The following is a 19,523-nucleotide window of genomic DNA, read 5'->3' as shown; positions in this document are numbered from 1 at the left end:
CTATTTTCCTTTTTGGCATTTCATGTATGAATAGAAGCAAGCGCCCAACCAGGACTTTTTTGAACCCCAAAACCTGCCTTGGTTGCACGCGTGTATACGTGTATTGTGCTATGGGAGTGTATACTTGTATGCTCATATGTATAGGTATGTACATACATATATTCTGGCAGCTATACAAAAGTGTAGTTGCTGATTAGTTTGAGTGTGTGAAAAAGGCACGTGCACCGAGAGCGGCAGTAAATAAAAGGTGTCTCCATTTTATTACCAAGAGTCTATTTTTATATATTTTTAGCTAACTTTTGACAGCTTGTTTTTGAAAGCCACTTGTTATTAAAATGTTGAAGAAGTTCAAGAGGGAGCTTAAAATATGTAAGTGTGCTTCTATTAGGTATCTAAATACTACATATTTCCTAGTTATGCTTTCGGAGAAGTTTTGTTTTGCAAAATTTGATAAATATTAGCTCGAATTTGTTAAGGATGCACAAATGAGTTAAAAGCGAACGGAATATTTGAAAGTTTGACTAAAATAACAATGCATACAACATTGAAAATTTAAGCACTCATGCAGCGCCAATATCTTAGAATAAATATTTGAAAAATATACAAAACAGTTATGGGATAACTAAGCGCATATTAGAGACAATTCATGCCGAACTTGGCCAAGTTTTTATACAGGGTGGCGCACGAATCGTGCTACAAAAACAAAACGTAATAACTTTTTTTCTAATCAATGTATTTAACTTTTTGTTTTTTTATTGTATAGATAATTCAATTTTATTTTATGTAACTAATTAGTTTTGAAAATAATAGAACGTAAATGACCTCCATGCTCATTCACGCATATGCGACACCTGATGAGAAAATTGTTCATTGCGCACTGAAGGGTTGAAGTCGGGATCGCCTCAATTATTGTTGTGATGGACTGCTTCAATTCAGTCAAATTACTTGGTTTTGCTTTATACACCTCTTGTTTGAGATAACCCCATAAAAAAAATCTGGTGCAGTGAGGTCAGGTGACCTTGGGGGCCAGCGGAAAGTGGAATTTCTGGATATCAATTTATTTCTAAATTTTCGTTGAAGCTCCGGTCTGGCTATATGTGCAGTTGCTCCATCTTGCTGGAACCAAATGCTGTTAAAAGGGATACGTCTTCGCCGCAGTTCTGGATAAAAAAACTCCTTCAACATGTTTAAATAACGGTCCCCATTTACAGTCGCTGTTACACCGTTTTCTTCGAAGAAGTATGGCCCGACAATGCACCTTGATGAAACTGCGCACCACACTGTGACTCGTTCTGGGTGCAGTTCCATCTCATGGAGTATTTGCGGATTTGATTGACTCCATATACGGCAATTTTACTTATTTACATTGCCGTTTAGATCAAAATGGGCCTCATCAGACATAAACAAGCAATTTATGAAGTTGTTGTCTTCTTCGGCCATTTCAATAATTTTTTGGCAAAATTCCAGGCGAATAGGCAAATCCAGAGGGTTTAATTTGCTTGTGATTTGAACTTTGTATGGAAACAAGCTTAAGTCATCATGAACTATCGGCTGCAATGACCGTCTGCTAACTCCAATTTGCGCCGACAAGTTACGAGTCGAAACTCTTGGATTTGCCTGAATTGACGATGCTACAGCCGCGATTGTGGCTTCGACCCGAACATGGGGATCTCGATGGTACGGTCTGCGTGCGATGCTTCCAGATTCAGCAAACATGTTCACCAGCCTCATAATGGTCCATCTGCTCGGGGGAGTGCCGCCAAACTCCCGCCTAAATTCCTTTTGGACGGAAATGATGGACTGCAAAGCATGGTACCGCTGCACTATCCAAATCCTCTTTTCGGTATCCCAAGCCTCCATTTTTTGTAAATCTAAATACTAATCTGCAAAATAAAACAAAAGCCGATTACTCACACAGAAAAAAAGTTATTACGTTTTGTTTTTGTAGCACGATTCGTGCGCCACCCTGTAGTTGCAGACTTGCACTTTCGGATTACATCTGTTATACCCGTAATCTTGCTACGAGATTTCTTGTCTTTCAAAAGATATTTATAAAAAAATTGATGATAAGTTTAAAAAAAACAATTATTTTGAGATTAGTATGAACACTCTGCATAGAAAAAATATACCTCAAGTGGAGTACAAAGCTGTTCACTTTTGATTTATGTATGGCTGAAAATAAGCTTTCAGTAGTCACATCAAACAGCACAAAATGGATTAACGGTTTAATGTTTGGAAACATTTCCTAATTGCTTTCGAATTTGAGGCTAGAAATCTTACACCAAAACTATTCGATGTTTTCCCTTTGCTTTTTACAAATAGTTATTACAATAATATTTATTAAATAGGTATATTCTAGAAATGCAATCAATTATGGGAATTATACATTTTTTTTTTTATTTCCAAATCCAATTTTTTAATGGAATCTCTCTTGCCAAAACGTGCTATCTAAGTAGGCAATGGAGTAATAAAGTCTTCTCTCGACGAACAAAAGTAACACTCTAGATGCCCGTCCTAACGTATGGCGCAGAAGCGTGGACGATGACAACATCCGATGAAGCGACGCTTGGAGTGTTCGAGAGAAAGATTCTGCGTAAGATTTTTGGACCTTTGCACGTTGGCAACGGCGAATATCGTAGACGAGGGAACGATGAGCTGTATGAGTTTTACGACGGCATAGGCATAGCGCAGCGAATAAAGATCCAGCGGCTTCGTTGACTGGGTCAAGTTGTGCGAATGTATACAAACGCTCCGGCTCGGAAAGTATTCAATGCGGTACCAGCTGATGGTAGCAGAGGAAGAGGAAGGCCTCCTCTACGTTGGAAAGATCAGGTTGAGAGGGACTTGACTTCGCTTGGTGTGTCGCCGGTTAGAACGAGAAAAAGTGACTGGCGCGCTTTAATGAACTCGGACTAAATCGCGTAAAGGGTTACCGTGCCAATTAAAAAGGCGAAGAAAAATCATGGTGAAAAATTTTAAATTCTATTTATCGGCAGAAGTGCACTACAGTGATTACTAAATTTATCATTCCCATTATTTTCATCAACTTTATCAATGTGAAGTGTACAACTTCTCCCCAATCCTTTTATGTTTCAACCAAAACAGTAGTGAGTGTATTTTGCCTTCAACTTCCAAATGAATACAATCGCTAATTATTCACCGCTTTCGAGCTGTTAAAAGTCGTGACGTATAAGAAGGTAATTAAGTACATTTAATTTACCCACAATTTACATTAGGGCGGTTTACAGTGTTTTTCTACTTCTTTTCCGCAACTGAAGTATTCTACTGTCAATACATTTTTTCCAAAAGTGACATACAGTTTATTTATACATTAAAATTATGATTCAATTATTAAAGGTTTGCTCACTAGTGACACTCAAATTTTGACACTCCCTTACAAATGGTTGTATTTAAGAAGGTGCATAAAAAAGAAAAAATTCAATCCTTTTTGGTAAAAATGGTAGCAAAATAGTATTTTGTTACTTAAATGGAAACAAACTGCGAACGGTTTAAAAAATAAATTTTAATTAATATTTGAATGTAAATAATGGTATAGATAGAAGTGATTAGCGGAAATTGCCTAGTCTAATATTAAAACAAGAAATTATTTCACATAGTCCAAGATTTTATTTTGTGAATTAATTTTTAAATTTAAAACCAATCGCGACGTTTCGCCAATATGAAACTATTTTGTGAAAAATAAATAAATAATTGGCACGTACAATTCAGTTAGGTGTTTGGCCGAGATCATCCTCCTATTTGTAGCGCGCGTCTTGATGTTATTCCATAAATGAAAGGACCTACAGTTTTATTTAGACCTTTTTCATGCTGGTACTGTGCTATGCTAAGCCTCCTCTGGACGCTTCATCCATCCATAGGAAGGTGGGCTCATTGGAAACAAGTTCTGCAAACTTTTTTATAATGAGGTCTGCAATGTAATCGATTACGTCGGGGCTATTCAATAATTCTCCCTTCTGTTACTCTTTAGCAAACGCTACCTCTTTGCAAAACATGAGTTCCGTTTAAATCACCACATCATAAAAAATAAAGCTTGTAAATTCTCCATCTCGATCTCGGATTGCGTCAAATACTCTATCATGTCCTGACTTTAGCGGTATCTATTTTATGACTTACTACCATAGTCTTGAACATACCGATGAAAACTCTTGAGCGAATTGTTGCTGGTAAGCAGTCCATTTTGAAAATGAAATGTTTTTCTACAAATTTTACTTTTCCTCCACTTTTAGTCAAAATTTCTAGAGCTAGCAACCCAGTGTATTGCTAAGGGAGCCGATTTGTCAAGAGGGAATGAGAAAGCTGCTTACTGAGAAAACCTTTTATTATTGAATCATGCATTAAAATAATATAATTTTTTTTATTTTAATCATTTAAAATGGCGGATGCACACTCAATTCTTCCAGGAAGGTCGCAGAGGGGCTTCTCAATCGGCGGGCATTGTAGCATCGGCGTCAGTGACCTGAATACAAAAAACCCAAAATTTTTTTTGTTAATTAAATTCATAATTTCTATATGAATTAAACAAAAATGGATGAAAAAAAAATTCGCGGAATAAAATGCTTAAAAAAAAATAATGAATTTTGGGACGAATTTTCCTACTATTTTTGCTTCGAAGAAATTATTTTTTCGAAAAATTTTCGAATTGTAAATTCACATAGAAGGTAATATCATAAAAAAGATGTGTGCAAAATTTCAGGGAGATCGGTCAATAACTTTTCCAGTTATCGTGTATGCCAATTTGAAAAATATAGTTTTGAGAAAAACGCGTCTAAAGTCGGCAACGTCGGCTATACCTTCCCAGCGCTCGAACGCACGGTTGACGATCTATAATATAAGAAATACTTAAATTTACGTTCTAAAATTTTTTTGACATATTCTTAAAGGATTATATTAACATTTTATGAAAAAAAATTTTTTTTTTTCGAAACTTTAACGGTATCTGTCTCCTTAATAAAGCAAAAAGTGGAAGAAAGCGCCTCACAAATGAGCGGGAAGACTGAAAACTTATACGCGGGTCTCTCAAGCATCGTAAGAAATCCTCTTCTGCCCTTCCAGCTACCCTGATGGAGGAAACTGGAAAATCCATTAGTGCTCGAATAGCTAGAAGAAGGCTTCTGAAAGAGGGTTTAAAAGGATGTCGGAGAGCTGACTTGCAGAAAAAAATCGGAAACGCGTTTATAATGGGCAATCCGATACCAACATTTCACGGAGGAAGATTGGTCGAATTTGCTGTGGTCTGATGAATTAAGCTTCCAGGAAGGTTTAGTTTACATTTAGTTAGATTTTCTTGAACAACCATGGCTTCTTACCCTCGCCCAATTTCGGGGAAATAACACAAATCGGTTCTTTCCATTCCTGAAGGCATTTGGAACAGCTGGCGTGACGTTCGTGAGGCGACGTATGAATGTGGAATACCATCCAGATGGTGTTCACTTTATTGATGTTTCTATCAGTTTTCGATGTCGGCGGGCCGCACCACGTCGTCTGGCATCTTCGATGGGCTCACGATCTTCTGAAGCGTTCATGCCACTCGTAAACGGATGTCGGCTGTTTTCTTTAGAGTATCATTGCCGAAACAGTTTCCCAACATTTCTACGGTTTTTGCACCATTCAATCGATTTTTTAGCACAAGGTTTAATACAACAACAATTTAATGCAACAACTAACAAATCCATTTTTATAACTGTAAAAAATCGAAAACACGTGCCAGGGTAAATGCATTCAAGACGGCGTAGCTTTTACAAATATCAAGCAATGGTGATACAATTTTGTTAGGAATGTTAACCACAGATGTGGCAACTTAACAAGAAAAAAAAATCAATCAAATAAGTTGACCTAGAGTGTCACCTGGTGGGTTTTCCGGGAACCTTTTTGATCAAAGTGAGGTTTTTGAAGAACAAATTGGCCCGCCCTAATGCATGCTTATACATGGATGTGCCACGACAGACTGCGAGTAAATTCAATACTTTCAAAATTTAATAAAGACATTCCGCATCGAAGAAGAGTGGGGCGAAGGAAGCGCGAGTATTTTTGTTTACTGCTTACACCAGCATCTCTCCACAAATGAATATACACCTCGCATTTCCATTTTTGCGTGGTAACGTCGCATCACTAAAGCATTTACATTTATGTGCGATTTACATATAAATAATAAATGTACAAATATACATACATGCATACATATAATATACATACAGCAGGAATGTTGATATTCAATTGTTTTTCTTATCAGGCAATCAGCTGCAGGAATAAGTGATTACGAATAATTAGTTTTGAGTTATTGAAACCGTTTATATATAAGCAATTATGTGCAGGTATAAAAGGAGGCTGCCATAGCTGAATGGGCTTGTGCCAGGAATCAAAACCCATTGTTATCATGATGAAGCACCTAATGAGGGAAATGGTTTCTTCTAATTCTAATAATGGTTGCTTCTCGGCTGGCAATGGCAAATCTCCTCCATGTGTGAGAAAATATTCAAGAGGCACACCATCAACTAAATGAGAAGCTTGGCCGAATACTCAACAAAGAATGTATGCGTCAATTACAGATATTTTTTATTATTTTATATTACCACTAACACTTCATTTGAGGGGATATACTATGTATAACACTGTGCAACAGCAAAAGTTATCCGCGAAAAATTGTATATGTACGTGAAGCTACAGATTTTAAAGTATATGAAGGGTCGTTCAATTTCAAGGGCCGATGTTGAATGTGAACCACACGCAAACGTCAAGTTTTTTTTCTGCATTTCATTTGACATTCTTCAATTTCAGACTAACTCAATTCGACCATGGAAAAATATACAATCGAGCAACGCGATAAAGTTATTCAGGCTTATTATGAAAACGGGTGTTCAAATCAAAATGCATATCGCCCACCTCGTCTTCATCTTCATCTTCAGTGAGTAGGCATATTTTCACCTCAGTGGATTCGTCAATAAGCAGAATTGCCGCATTTGGGCGAATGATAATCCAAGAGTGATTGCCGAAAAACCAAGTCACCCACAAAGAGTAATTGCTTGGTGCGGTTTATGGGTTGGCGGCATCGTTGGGCCGTATTTTTTCCAAAATGAGGCCGGTCAGGCAGTTACTGTGAATAGTGTTCGCTATCGTGAGATGATAACGAACTTTTTATGTCCCGAATTGGAAGATATGTATGTGGACGATATGTGGTTTCAATAGGACGGTGCCACTTGTCACACAGCTAACGAAACAACGGCTCTTTTGCGCGAAAAATTTGATGGCCGAATAATCTCACGTCGCGGCGATGTCAATTGGCCGCCAAGATCATGTGATTTGACACCGTTGGACTTCTTTCTTTGGGGTTATTTCAAAGAAAAGGTGTACGTTGATAAGCCAGCAACAATTCAAGAGCTAAAGAATGAGATAATTCGGCACATTAACGGCATAGAACCTCAATCATGCCTCAGCGTCATCGAAAATTTGGACCATCGGATGGAGGTGTGCCGCCGAGGCCGCGGCAGCCATTTGGCCGATATTTTGTTCCATACGTAATTGAGCCATACCAATATTATCATAATAAAGAGTAATGACAATAATTTCCTAAAATTGTAAAAAATTGTATTTTATTCAGAATCAAAACCGGCCCTTGAAACTTAACCACCCTTTAGTAATTAAGCCATATCGGTTTTTGAATTTCTTACAGAATTTTAATATTTCAAAGAACTAAATTTTCAAAATTTTGTTTAAAGACTTACACTCACTTTAGAATAATAATATGGACATCCAGTGAAAGAGAAGGTTAGGTGAGGTTAGATTGAAGCGGTTGTTCACTGTGGGACACTAGCCCTTATCCCTGCTATCACCAATGCGAACTTTTAAAAAATTTTGTGACATCCTTAATTTCAACAGAGCCGATTCATACCTCCAATTCATTAAAGGATTGTCTTCCCAAAATGGCGAGTCTACGTCTGGATAGATCAGGACAGTGACACAGAAGGTGCGAGATCGTCTATTCCTCTTCCTCGTTTAGACAACTTCTGCAGAAGTCATGTGTTTGCACACTCATTTTCTGGGCGTGCCTTCTAATTAGGCAGTGCCCCGTAATAACTGAAATCAGTGTGTTACGACTGTGCTTATCTCTTTTTAGTAGAAGTTCCGTGCGTTTAGCATTGAGAGTCGGCCACAGCTATCGGGCGATTTTGCAAGTGGATTCATTCCGCCATCTTTTATTCGCTACTCTTACAATTTCTTCGAGGATACGTAGTTTACATGTTTGCAAGAGTATAGCCATATCATTGTCTATGTACTCATCACTCAATTTGGTACCGATTTTCACTAGTTCATCGGCTCTGCAGTTCCCCTCAATGTCACAATGGCCAGGAACCCATTGTTTCATTAGGTTAAATGACTCAGCCATCTCGTTAAGAAATGCGCGGCATTTAATGGCTACCGTGGAGGTTGTCGACTGTTTTGTGAGGGATTTTATCGCCACCCTGGGAGTGTATAGTCTACCTGTCCGAAAAACCCCAACGCGCCATCCAGGATTTTATCGAGGTCATAGTCTGTGTTTGACCACTTACTTAAAGCGCACAGCCTTATTGCTGTACTGCGCGCAATGTACTTTGCCTGCAGGTCTACCGGAAGGAAGTTTAATATCGCGTACAGTGCTGTTGATGGTGTGGTTGACATTGCACCGGTTATAAGAACAGATGGAAGTCTTTGGATCTTGTCAACTCTTTTAATGTTCACGCCCTACTCAAGGGCATTCCATTAAATTGCCATACCGTAGTAAAGAATTGGTCTAATTACTGATGTGTATCATTCTGGGTTTCAAATTCCATTTTTCCCAATGAGCCTTACGCAGGAGTATAACGCTGTCGTAGCTTTGCGTATTTCCTGCAATTATTATTCTTCACTTTTCAACTTCCCCTTTCTTGCTGTTTAAAAAAAAGCTGAGCTTTCCTCCTATGCAATAAAGTATTATAATAATGGGTATTATAAGAAATTTATATTTTTCTGCATGTGGGAACCTGAGGTTTAATTTCAAGGTGAAGAGTTTTTTTCCTTTTAAGAGAATTTAAACTTTTGTTTAGATTAGAGTAGAACCAACAAATGTGGTAATCGTGTTCATTCAATAGGATTTATCGAAAAATTGGGAGCCTGGGTGCCTCACGAACTCAACGAAATAAAAGAAGTCACCTTCAAATTGCTTCTCAGCATCTCGCCGGCCATCGAGCAACACGCGGTCATAAACATCGCTTTTTGTACCGAATCGTCACGGGAGATGAGAAATGGAGTGGGCGACTCCAGACGATACGCCAGAGCCGAGAGTCAAGCCGGATCTTCATACAAAGATATGTGTTTAATGGGACTGGGAGGGGATGGTTCACTGGGAAATGCTCGAAAAGAATGCCACGATCTACAAGTAGCTCTACATTGTCCAGATATATCGCGTGAATGAGGATATTCGACTGAAATTACTGGTCGACATGGTCTCTCCATATAAATAGCAACGGCGAATAATAATAATAATTGACTTACTTATTGATATAAATTTTGTTTGTTGTTTAAACAAAAGTCTTCGGAAAAAACTCTACGAACTTATTTCCCAACCTAATAAATGGTATGAAGTAATTGAATTGCTTAATTTTTCATTGAAGTTGGGGACTGACAGTTAACACCGCATTTCTCCGAACTTCGGACAGATTTCTCTATCCGCAAACTAGAGTTTGAGGGTCATGCTAGAGCAATCTTTCCAAATAGGCAGGATTGGATAGAGGGGAAAATCTGCACCGAAGCTTGTACCTCTGTCTTCACTCACGGTTCCTAGATGGAATCGGGAGTCGGAGAAGGGGTTTTCTCTAAATCAGCCAACTTATCTATCTCCTTTAAACTGCCGAACACTGCTAGTGTTTTTCTTTGCGATCCTGCAGGCATGCAAAATGCTTAGGAAACGCTGGAGCGAGGGAGATATTAACATTTTCTCCGATAGTCAAGCCGCGATTAAGACTCTGACGGCGCCATGGTGCGGAACGAAATTAGTAACGTCCTGTAAGGAGGAGATCAAACCTCTTGGGTGTGCAGGTAACATTTCTCTGATCTGGGTTCCAGGACATAGGAACATAGAGGGAAATGAAATTGCTGATGAGCTTGCCAGGAAGAGGACTTAATTGGCTCCAGAGACCTCCTACCCGGTCATCGGCATCCTCCTGACAACTGTTAAAGGGGAACTGCACAAATTATTTCTCAGGAAAGCGCAGAAAAGATGAAGCCGCATTTCTTCATGTGCTATTCCCGAAACCCTTTGGCCTCAATACTATATTATATACGAAGGCCTTTGGACTCCTCGCCTTTCAATTTCCAAACTCGTAGCTGTGTTTACCGGTCACTGGACGATCGGCACACACGCGGAAAAGCTAGGTTGAACATTAACCGCCACTGCATAAGCTGTGGGGAATTTTCAGAGAAGGAGACTGTTGTGAATTTTCACTGTAAATGTCCAGGTTTGGCAGCTAGAAGACTAAGGTCACAAGGGAGCTCCTTTCTTCGACAGCCTGTGGCAGTGCGTCAACCTAAATCCAACCAATATTCTCCTTTATATCAACAGCTCTGGTTGGCTGTAGATATCTGCCTGTTGGAGGTCTCATAATGGTATTAAAAGGGCGTTATAGTGCTACTTGAGGAGTGCCAGGTGCTCTTCAGCCATTTCGAATACCTACCTACCTGATTACAGAATCAATGTTTTTTATTTTATTATGCATACAAAATATTTAAAATATAGTCTTAGGCGTATATATAGCTTATCATAGTGGAATGCAACAGTATTAATTTTTCATTGTTCGTACATTTTACTCCTTTCACCACTGTGCACTTGCAGTACTCTCTGCCCGTCAACACACTCGCAGATTCAATTTTGATGACCTCTGATATATGTAAAGTAATCTGCGTAAGCTGGAAATTCTAGCACTTCATGCATGGAGAGGATACCACAAAGTTTATTGCAGGACATTAAAAAAGACATATTGAGAGGCGAGAGCCATGAGAAATTTATAGATTTGTATTTTTGTTGTGATTTATAATATCCCATGTCTCATTCTTTACGCATATAAATATTTTACATTGGCGCGCAAAATTCGCTTTCACTTACCCCAGCATAATGAGTCGATAGCAGTTCTTCGAAGATGGTACACTATCATCACATAGTGACAAACCGATGCTTGCACCATTGGCGAAATCCTCCGCTGCTTCGATTACATCCAAATTGCCATCAGCCAACGGTGTATGCAACTCTGTGTGGCTCACGACACGACTACTTGTCGTAACCGCACCATTAGTACCACTAGCACCAACATCATCCAGAAAGGTCACCACATGCGAGGGGGTCGTCGATGCCGCTGCTGTTGTTGCGGGCGTTATTGTGGCCATGGCGCCACCACCATTATTACTACTCGTGTCGCGCACGTGATCACGTTTTGTATCCGAAATGGAATTGATTAGATTTTTTAGGGGATCATTTATGGCCAGCTCGGCATAGTCATTATTATTACTACGCGCACAAAACCAATTTCGACATCGCTCCATTTTGCCAACATCTATAACATCAAACGCACCCATCAACCGGCAAATATATATGTAAAAAGCTCGCAAATTTGTTAGCAATAATCGATATGGCGAATTCGAATTCGCGTGCTATTCTAATCCAGAGCACAATACGTAGTATATATAAATATATATGTATATATGTGTGTGTGTGACTACGTGTGTTTTGTTTATTTCGATTTTTGTTCTAGGAATTTTAAAAATATGTTTTAAATTCGAAAGAATTGCAGTTGGTGGTCTAGTTTCAAATGTTCAAAATAGCCCATTTCGGTTTATAAAAAAATCTCGTTGGTATTGGTGCTGGTATTGTCATCCGAATATTTGGAGTGCCAAAAGCTCCAAGCATCATTAATTTCTGAGTATGCGCTTCGCGTTACATTTAAGTCCCGGTGGAACTTTGTAAAATCCAATTTTTTCTTTTTTGTAATTTTTATGATTTTTTATTTTTATTGAGTCGTAGCATGGCAATTTACATGGCCGGTGGATACGGATACACAGGCATGCACCACTTTAAATGAAATTTTCAATTCCACGCAGTTGACTGCTGATAGCAGATACATTGCATTGTTGTTGTTCAGTTTCTATTCATCCAATTCGATTAGTGGTGCATCTGGAATGGCAATAAACAAGAATTTTCATTTACTAAAAAAATGTTTTATTTAAAAAATAAAGTATAGTTTGACTTTAAAACTTGTATAAAATGTGCTCTTAAAAACTTAGGAACCGTTGTATTTATTTATATGTCAACTTTTTGAAATCTGACTTTGAGCTCAACCAAAGTTAGACATAACAAAAGTGATTATTTTGGGAAGTGTCGAATCAAGGATTTGCAATGTTAGTTAGTAGGTTAGGTTAGTATGGTTGCCCAGGGAGTGAGCACACTTGGACGAAGAAGGATTCGTCCTTTGTGATAGCATTGTCGAGGAAGTGAGGAGAGGGGAAGGACCGATGAGGTGCAGGGAGAGGGCGGGGAGAGGTGGTGATGGGAAGGTTAGGAGCGTGCGGATTATGAACGATGACTATGTTTGCGTCAACCGCTTTATGCTGCTGATGAAATTCATCAGATTTTTAATGTCAGCGCCAGCTATATCAGCAGGTGTGGCAAAGAAGTAAGAGCCAAGATGCCTGAATCTTAGCCCCACCAGGGCAGGGCAGCTAAGGAGAAGGTGCGGAGATGATTCCACCTCATCCTCCGTACATCCAGCACAGAAAGGACTCGAGGTGATTCCAAGTCTCACCGCATGCATTCCTCGCGCATTGTGTCCTGTGAGAAAACCCACTAGATTGGAGAGCTGATATTTTGTTAGCCTTAGAAGCTCACCCGAGCGCCTTCGGTCCACACGTGGCCAGAAGGATTTCGTGACTTTGCACGTTTGTGCATTTGCCCAGCGCTCGCTGAGTTTGCGTGATGCCCATCTTTCCAGGAGCAGACCGCAGGTAGACAGGGGGATTCCAATTTTCTCCCTCCGCGGGGAAATCACCTCACATGTCCCTTGTCTGGTCAGCTCATCTGCCTCACAGTTTCCCGCAATGTCGCTGTGACCGGGAACCCAGATGAGGCTGATGTCAAAGAATTCGGACGCAGTCGAAAGTGAGGTCAAGCCTTCCTTGACCAATTCCGAATGCACCGTCATAGACCCGAGGGCCCTTATTGCCCCTTGGCTATCGGAGTAAATATTTACCTTCTTGATTGTTAGTACACATTTGAGCAGCCAATCAGCTGCCTCCTTGATTGCGGCTACCTCTGCATGGAACACACTGCAGTGGTCCGGTAACCTGAATTTTAGTCTGATGGGGAGCCCTTCGCAAAAGACTCCTCCGCCAACCTTTCCTTCCAACTTCGATCCATCCGTGAACAAGTTCACCAGGCCCTGCCCCCAAGTGTAGCCCCCCGTCCACTCTTCCCTTGACGGGATGTGAATGGAGAATGTTCCGGTTGGACTAAACGAGGGTATACACTGGTCTGTTGACAGAGGGATGAACTCAAAGCTTCTAAGGATGCTTGAGTGCCCATAAGGGAGGTTGATCTTATAGCTCCAGCCCCTCAGTCTGATTGCGGTACGTGTAGCGGCAGTTCTGCCTGCGATATCTACGGGTACCACATTTAACATTGCGTTGAGCGCCAGAGTAGGAGTCGTTCGAAGCGCCCCACTGATTCCAATGAGTGCCGACCTCTGAACTCTTTCCAGCTTCTTCACCAATGTCGTCTTCTCTAGTGAGTTCCACCAGACTATGACTCCATATAACAAGATAGGCTTTACAATAGTATTATACAGCCAGAAAACAACTCGAGGCGAGAGGCCCCATCTTTTGCCAATTGCGCCCTTGCACCCATACAAGGCGATTGTTGCCTTCCTCACCCTTTCCTCAATATTGGGCTTCCATGTAAGCTTGCTGTCAAGGATAATACCTAGGTACTTCACCTTGTCAGAAAGCATCAGAGGAGCGCCCCCTAGTGAGGGAAGTTGACCTCTGGGTATTTTATATTTCCTCGTAAATAGGACGAGCTCCGTCTTAAGAGGATTCACCGACAGGCCACAATCCGTTGCCCATCTAACAACTGCATTCAGATATCCCTGCATCAAGTTGTACAGAGTATCCAAAAACACTACTCTAACAATTAGTGCCACGTCATCCGCGTAGGCAATTACCCTGCAGCCCCCCTTCACCAGCTCCTCCAACAGATCATTTAGAACAACAACCCAGAGGAATGGTGAGAGAACCCCACCTTGCGGAGTGCCTCTACTCACCTGCCGGTGGATGGAGATACCGTCCCACCTAGAGACCTGGTAATTGCCTCCGGGAGGACGTTGTTAAAAGCCCCCTCAATGTCGAGGAAGGCGCCTACCGCAAACTCCTTCTGAAGAAGAGACTCTTCGAGTTCTTCCACGATTGTATGTAGGGTTGAGGTACAGCGTATTGAAGAGTTACTCTTACCTCAACTATATTTCGTGTCACAGTAATACGTCCCTAGCACGTGGGCTGAAAAGTCCTGACCCTAAGACATAGATGGACCTTGATTTCTAGTTTTCAGTAACCTTTTTTTCAGTAATCTTAAAAATGCTGCTCTTAAAATTTTATGATATTCTATACATTAGTTCTAGACTTATTGTGCTAAGAGTGACGCTACCTTTGTTATTTTCAAAACAATGCATCAAAAAGGATTTCGTGTTTTATTTTACACTGCTTCTTGTTAGGAAAAAGTACCGCTTAAGAGAAGCAGTGGCTTGAAAAGTGCTATAGGGATTCCATTCCATCAGAAACAGCAATAAAACGATGGTTGTCTAACCTCAAACGTGGTCGTAGAGACACCGATGATGCTCAACGCAGTGGCAAATGAGGCAGTACCACCAAAAAGCATAAAAAGAAAATCCACAAAATCGTTTTGAATGATCGAAAAGTGAAGTTGCGGGGGTTAGCTGATATCGTAAAGATACCTAAAGAAGGAGTTGGCTTTATATTGCATTAGCATTTGACTATGGGAAAGCTCTGCGAGTGAGTGAGCTCTGCGTTTGCTCACTTGCAAGACAGGGCACCGTGTCACAAGTCAATCAAAACAATGACAAACCTGCGTGAATTAAACTTCGAATTGCTCCCACTTCCACCATATTTGCCAGACTTGAGTCTCAGCGACCCCTGGTGTTTGCAGACTTAAAAACATGTTCGCCGGTAAGAAATTGCATTTGAATGAAAATATTATCGCTCAAACTGAGGCCTATTTAGAGGCAAAAGTGGTACAAAAGTGGTAGTTAAATGTTAAAGCAGCGCTGGATGGATTGCGAAATTCTTGATGGAAAGTACGCGTACGTTGATGATTGAAGCTAATTTTAACCAAGAATAAAAAACGTATTTTCTTTGTTAGGCCCGGTACTTTTCAGCCCTTGTGTTATACATATAATGGGCGTATCTACCCTTTTGTCGGGGCTTTGGTCAAGTTCCTCTTCCAATTTTTGTCGTTCGCTTTGATGTTATTCCACAAATGGAGGGGCCTACAATTTTAAGCCGATTACGAAGGGCAGTTGGGTTCGTATGAGGAGCTTTTTCATGGCAGCAATACACTTGGAGGTTTGTCATTGCCGCTATTAGAAAAAACATTTTTCTGTCATTTGCTGTTTCAGGCACGGAAATTGGAACCTGTGTACTTGTAAATACATTTATGTTAAAAAACACAAAAATACGTTTACCTAGAGATGACATTCTTTCGGAAAAATTATGTAAATGGATAAATTAAAAAAAACTTTAAAATTTTGTCAGTATTTAAATACTTCCCATTCCCTTCCATTTAAGGTTAATATTGTGATATTTTTTATGATCTAACGGATAGTGCATCTTGCATTTTCTGGTGACTATACTTAGGCTAAAATTTCGGTACTAAAAGAAGTAATGAGAGAAAATTTCAAATGAGTGCCTTCTAAAGAAAATAAGCGTATTCGAGTTTGAGAATAAAAGCTCAAGGTAGGAGATATGACTTTTTTCCTGCTGAATGTGAGCTCTGAATCACTATGCGTCTCTAACCCGTGGAGTATTACACAGCCTACTATGTAAATGTTTTAATTGGTTTTAGGAACTTTTGTTTCATAGTTAGTAAGCATTTTTTGTTCGATTGACTGAATAAATAAATAAAAAATAAAAAATAAACAAAAATGCTGTGCAGGCATTTGTTGATAAATAGCACTTTAAACGCTTGAACTAAAATAACTGCAGCACGTGCATAAATTACAAAAACAAAACCTGTAAGGACATTGCCACTCAGACTTTCTCACAGTGAATTTGTGAATTTATGTTAATTAGAAAATTTACATACACAATTAAACCCTTTTTGTGTACTCGCCATATTTGAGAACAACTTTGTAATCGAAATTTAATTACCCAGTTACCCTCTCGTGCACGTACAAATGCGATATTTATGTATTTATATTACAGTTATGTATGCAAGTCTCGAAAAACTTTGTATACAATAAATTGTTCCAAAATCATGCAGCTAGGTTCAAAAAGTTTTTGCTTATTGCATTTACTAGAAAATAACTTAACTTGGAGCAACAACTACAACTACATACAAATACAAATACGAGTACAAGCAACCTCCATAAAATACTTAATTACCCCCCATGGGCTATGGAAGTGATTGTTTGTTGGCTCATTTGAGGAACTTTTTGTCAAATCACGGTTAAATGCGTTGATTTGAAATGTAGTACCGGAATACATTAGGGATGAATGCACGTACAAGGTGGCGCAAAATTAATTAGGCTATCGTAAGGTTTACAATTTTTGCAAATGGCGTCGTACGTCAATTATATTTAATATTTGTATCATAGTTACAATTTTTTTTTGTTTATTGGCTCAATATTACTTCCTGAATTAACAGTTTGCCCTGCTTCTAATAGAAATGGTTATGTTTTTGAAAGCTTTCACATATATACATATATATAATTGGCGAGTACACTCTTTTTGGCGTGCGTCTTGATGTTGTTCACAAATGGAGGGACCTACAGTTTCCACCCGACTCCCAACGGCAGATATTTTTTATGAGGAGCTTTTTCATAGCAGAAATGCACTCGGAGGTTTTCCATTGCCTGCCGAGGGGCGGCCGCTATTGGAAAAATGTTTTTCTTAATTTTTATGTTTCACCGAGATTTGAACCTACGCTCTCTCTCAATTCCGAATGTTAGTCACGCACCAACCCATTCGGCCGCCATCAGCTTTCACATAGTAAGTGTAAAAACTTTCACTTTCGTGTGAACGCATAGTAAGTAATTTTTTAAATATTTACCTAATAAAAATTAATAATTTACAAAAATACCATAAACTTATTAAAGCTAACTTTAGTGATCTCCAAATTGGTGCATTTGCAACAGAACTTCTATTTACAAATTCTAATTGGATGAAGGTGAGCTTCACACGTAATTCCTCTTCACTGTTAACTGCTCTGGTCGCTCTCACAGCAGTCGTCTCACATTTACATTGCAACTGCAAGCGATGCGTATGATGTTCGCAGTTAACTGCACTAGTCCTTACAGCAGTTGACACACATTTGCATTGCAACTGTTAAAAACGCTTTACAGTCGTCTGGGTATGATGTTCGCTGTTAACTGCAATGATTGCTCTCCAGCACTCAACTAGCAACAGCTAGCGATACTGCAAAGTCGTGTGCGTATGATGTTCAGTAGTTGGAAGACATCAGAGAGCATGTCCGTTTTTGTAGGTGACCAGCAGTTATTTATACTTAACAAGAATTCAGATTGTATGACAATGTATTCGTATACTCTTGCACATAGATCATACCTATACATATAGATCATACAAATGCTTGTATCATCGAAGCCGATTCAACGGAAGAAAACCAGCGTTAAAATCTTAAACTATTACTTCTATATACAAATCATAAGCTTAGATGGATCATAGAACATCTCTGAGGACGAGACGAATTGAAGAGCGGCATATGCTGAAGATACTGATTTTTTTCAATTACTGCTGCCAAAGAAAAGCTTTATTTGAACCAGAATTTTATTGAATGCATCATGACCAGCAATAAGGTGCAAATACGTATATATAAAAGTATGTCTTTATAAATATTTTAACAAAAAATTCATTAGAAAGCTATGCAAAGGAACCTAATCAAAATGCAAAGAGTTCCAATGTGGTCTTCGATCTTTGTAGGATGAATTTCGTGAAGGTTGTCCAAAAATAGTTGTTGTGCCAGAAGCAATCGATGTTGAGCGTCAATTGATAACACGAGATCATCATGTGATATATCCTGAAATTGAGGCGTCCTTTAACATTATACATTCTATATTGAATGAAAATTTGGCAATCAAGAAGATTTGTGCCCATTGGATAATTTCAAAATTGCCCAAAAAGGACTTGTGTCAATTGTTGCAAGAAAATGTTGATGAAACCCAGCCGGGATCGTTTAGAGCATGCCTATGTCATTGTAACTGGTGACGAATCTTGGATTTATGTATATCGAAGACGAATAATCCTTCTCCAGGACAATGCGTCACGTATTGGCTCTGACAAGAGAGTTATTGAGCACTTAAAGAATCGAGTTAATGGTTTATTCGCCTTATGGGCCTTATTCGGCAACTATTGATTTCTTTTCGTTCCCGAACAGCAAAAACAAAATGAGAAATCGAACGGGAACGCTTGAAGAAGCTGTTGAAAGCTTTAAACAACTCGTTTCAGAGCCATCCACTTCTGAGAATGGCCTTCAAGCAAGTGCAGATATGTATTGAAAATCAAGAAAACCCATTTTCAATCTTATTTACTGTGTTTTCATTAAATACAAAAGGCAACCCTCGGTAACCTTTGGTTAAAAATTATGTTTTATGATGTGATATTTTTGCTGGAAATTAAAACTACGAGGGCGGGTCAATAAGTCCGTGACTTTTTGTATTTCTGACCTCTTTACTGAAAAAGAAATACTGCTCCTGTCAACAGGCATCTGTCAGTTGACTCCAGTCAAAAATTTAACCTGCTGCGCCAGTTAGTTTGTGTTGTGTAATTTGAGGAGAAAATGGAAAAAACTGAATTTCGTGTGCTTATTAAGCCGATTCACCCTTAGAAACCCAGTCGAAACACTGTTGTTTGGTCTCTGGTGTGTGGTGATGGATCCATGTTTCATCCACGGTTACAAAACGGCGCAAAAACTCCTCCATATTGCGGTTAAACAACGCCAAACCTTCCTGCGAAGTTGTTACACGATTGCGTTAGTGGTCGACTGTGAATTACTGGGTAGTCTGATAAAGGTAGCTGTAAAACACAAACTAACTAACGCAGCACGTTGAAATTTTGACAGGAGTCAACTGACAGATGCCTGTTGACAGGAGCAGTATTTCTTTTGAAGAGGTCAGAAATACAAAAAGTCACGGACTTATTGATCCGCCCTCGTATATTAAGAGTTGTACCGCTGAGTACTACGAAATTGTTATTTAGATTTAAAC

At 39.4% G+C, this 19,523-nt stretch overlaps 1 protein-coding gene across 1 annotated transcript in view; it reads right to left on the bottom strand.

Annotated features, from left to right (window-relative positions):
- The window catches only part of LOC129242813 (GTP-binding protein Rhes), a 45,475-nt gene extending 33,877 nt beyond the window's left edge, over positions 1-11,598 (bottom strand). Inside the window, exon 1 of the mRNA XM_054879669.1 lies at positions 11,132-11,598. Within this exon, the coding sequence (XP_054735644.1) occupies positions 11,132-11,598 (467 nt within the window). The remainder of the gene's footprint in view (positions 1-11,131) is intronic.
- Positions 11,599-19,523: the final 7,925 nt, after the last annotated feature.

The sequence above is a fragment of the Anastrepha obliqua genome, chromosome 3 (assembly GCF_027943255.1).
Source record: "Anastrepha obliqua isolate idAnaObli1 chromosome 3, idAnaObli1_1.0, whole genome shotgun sequence".
NCBI classification, from domain to species: Eukaryota; Metazoa; Arthropoda; class Insecta; order Diptera; family Tephritidae; genus Anastrepha; species Anastrepha obliqua.
This window is presented reverse-complemented; position numbering and strand designations above follow the sequence as displayed.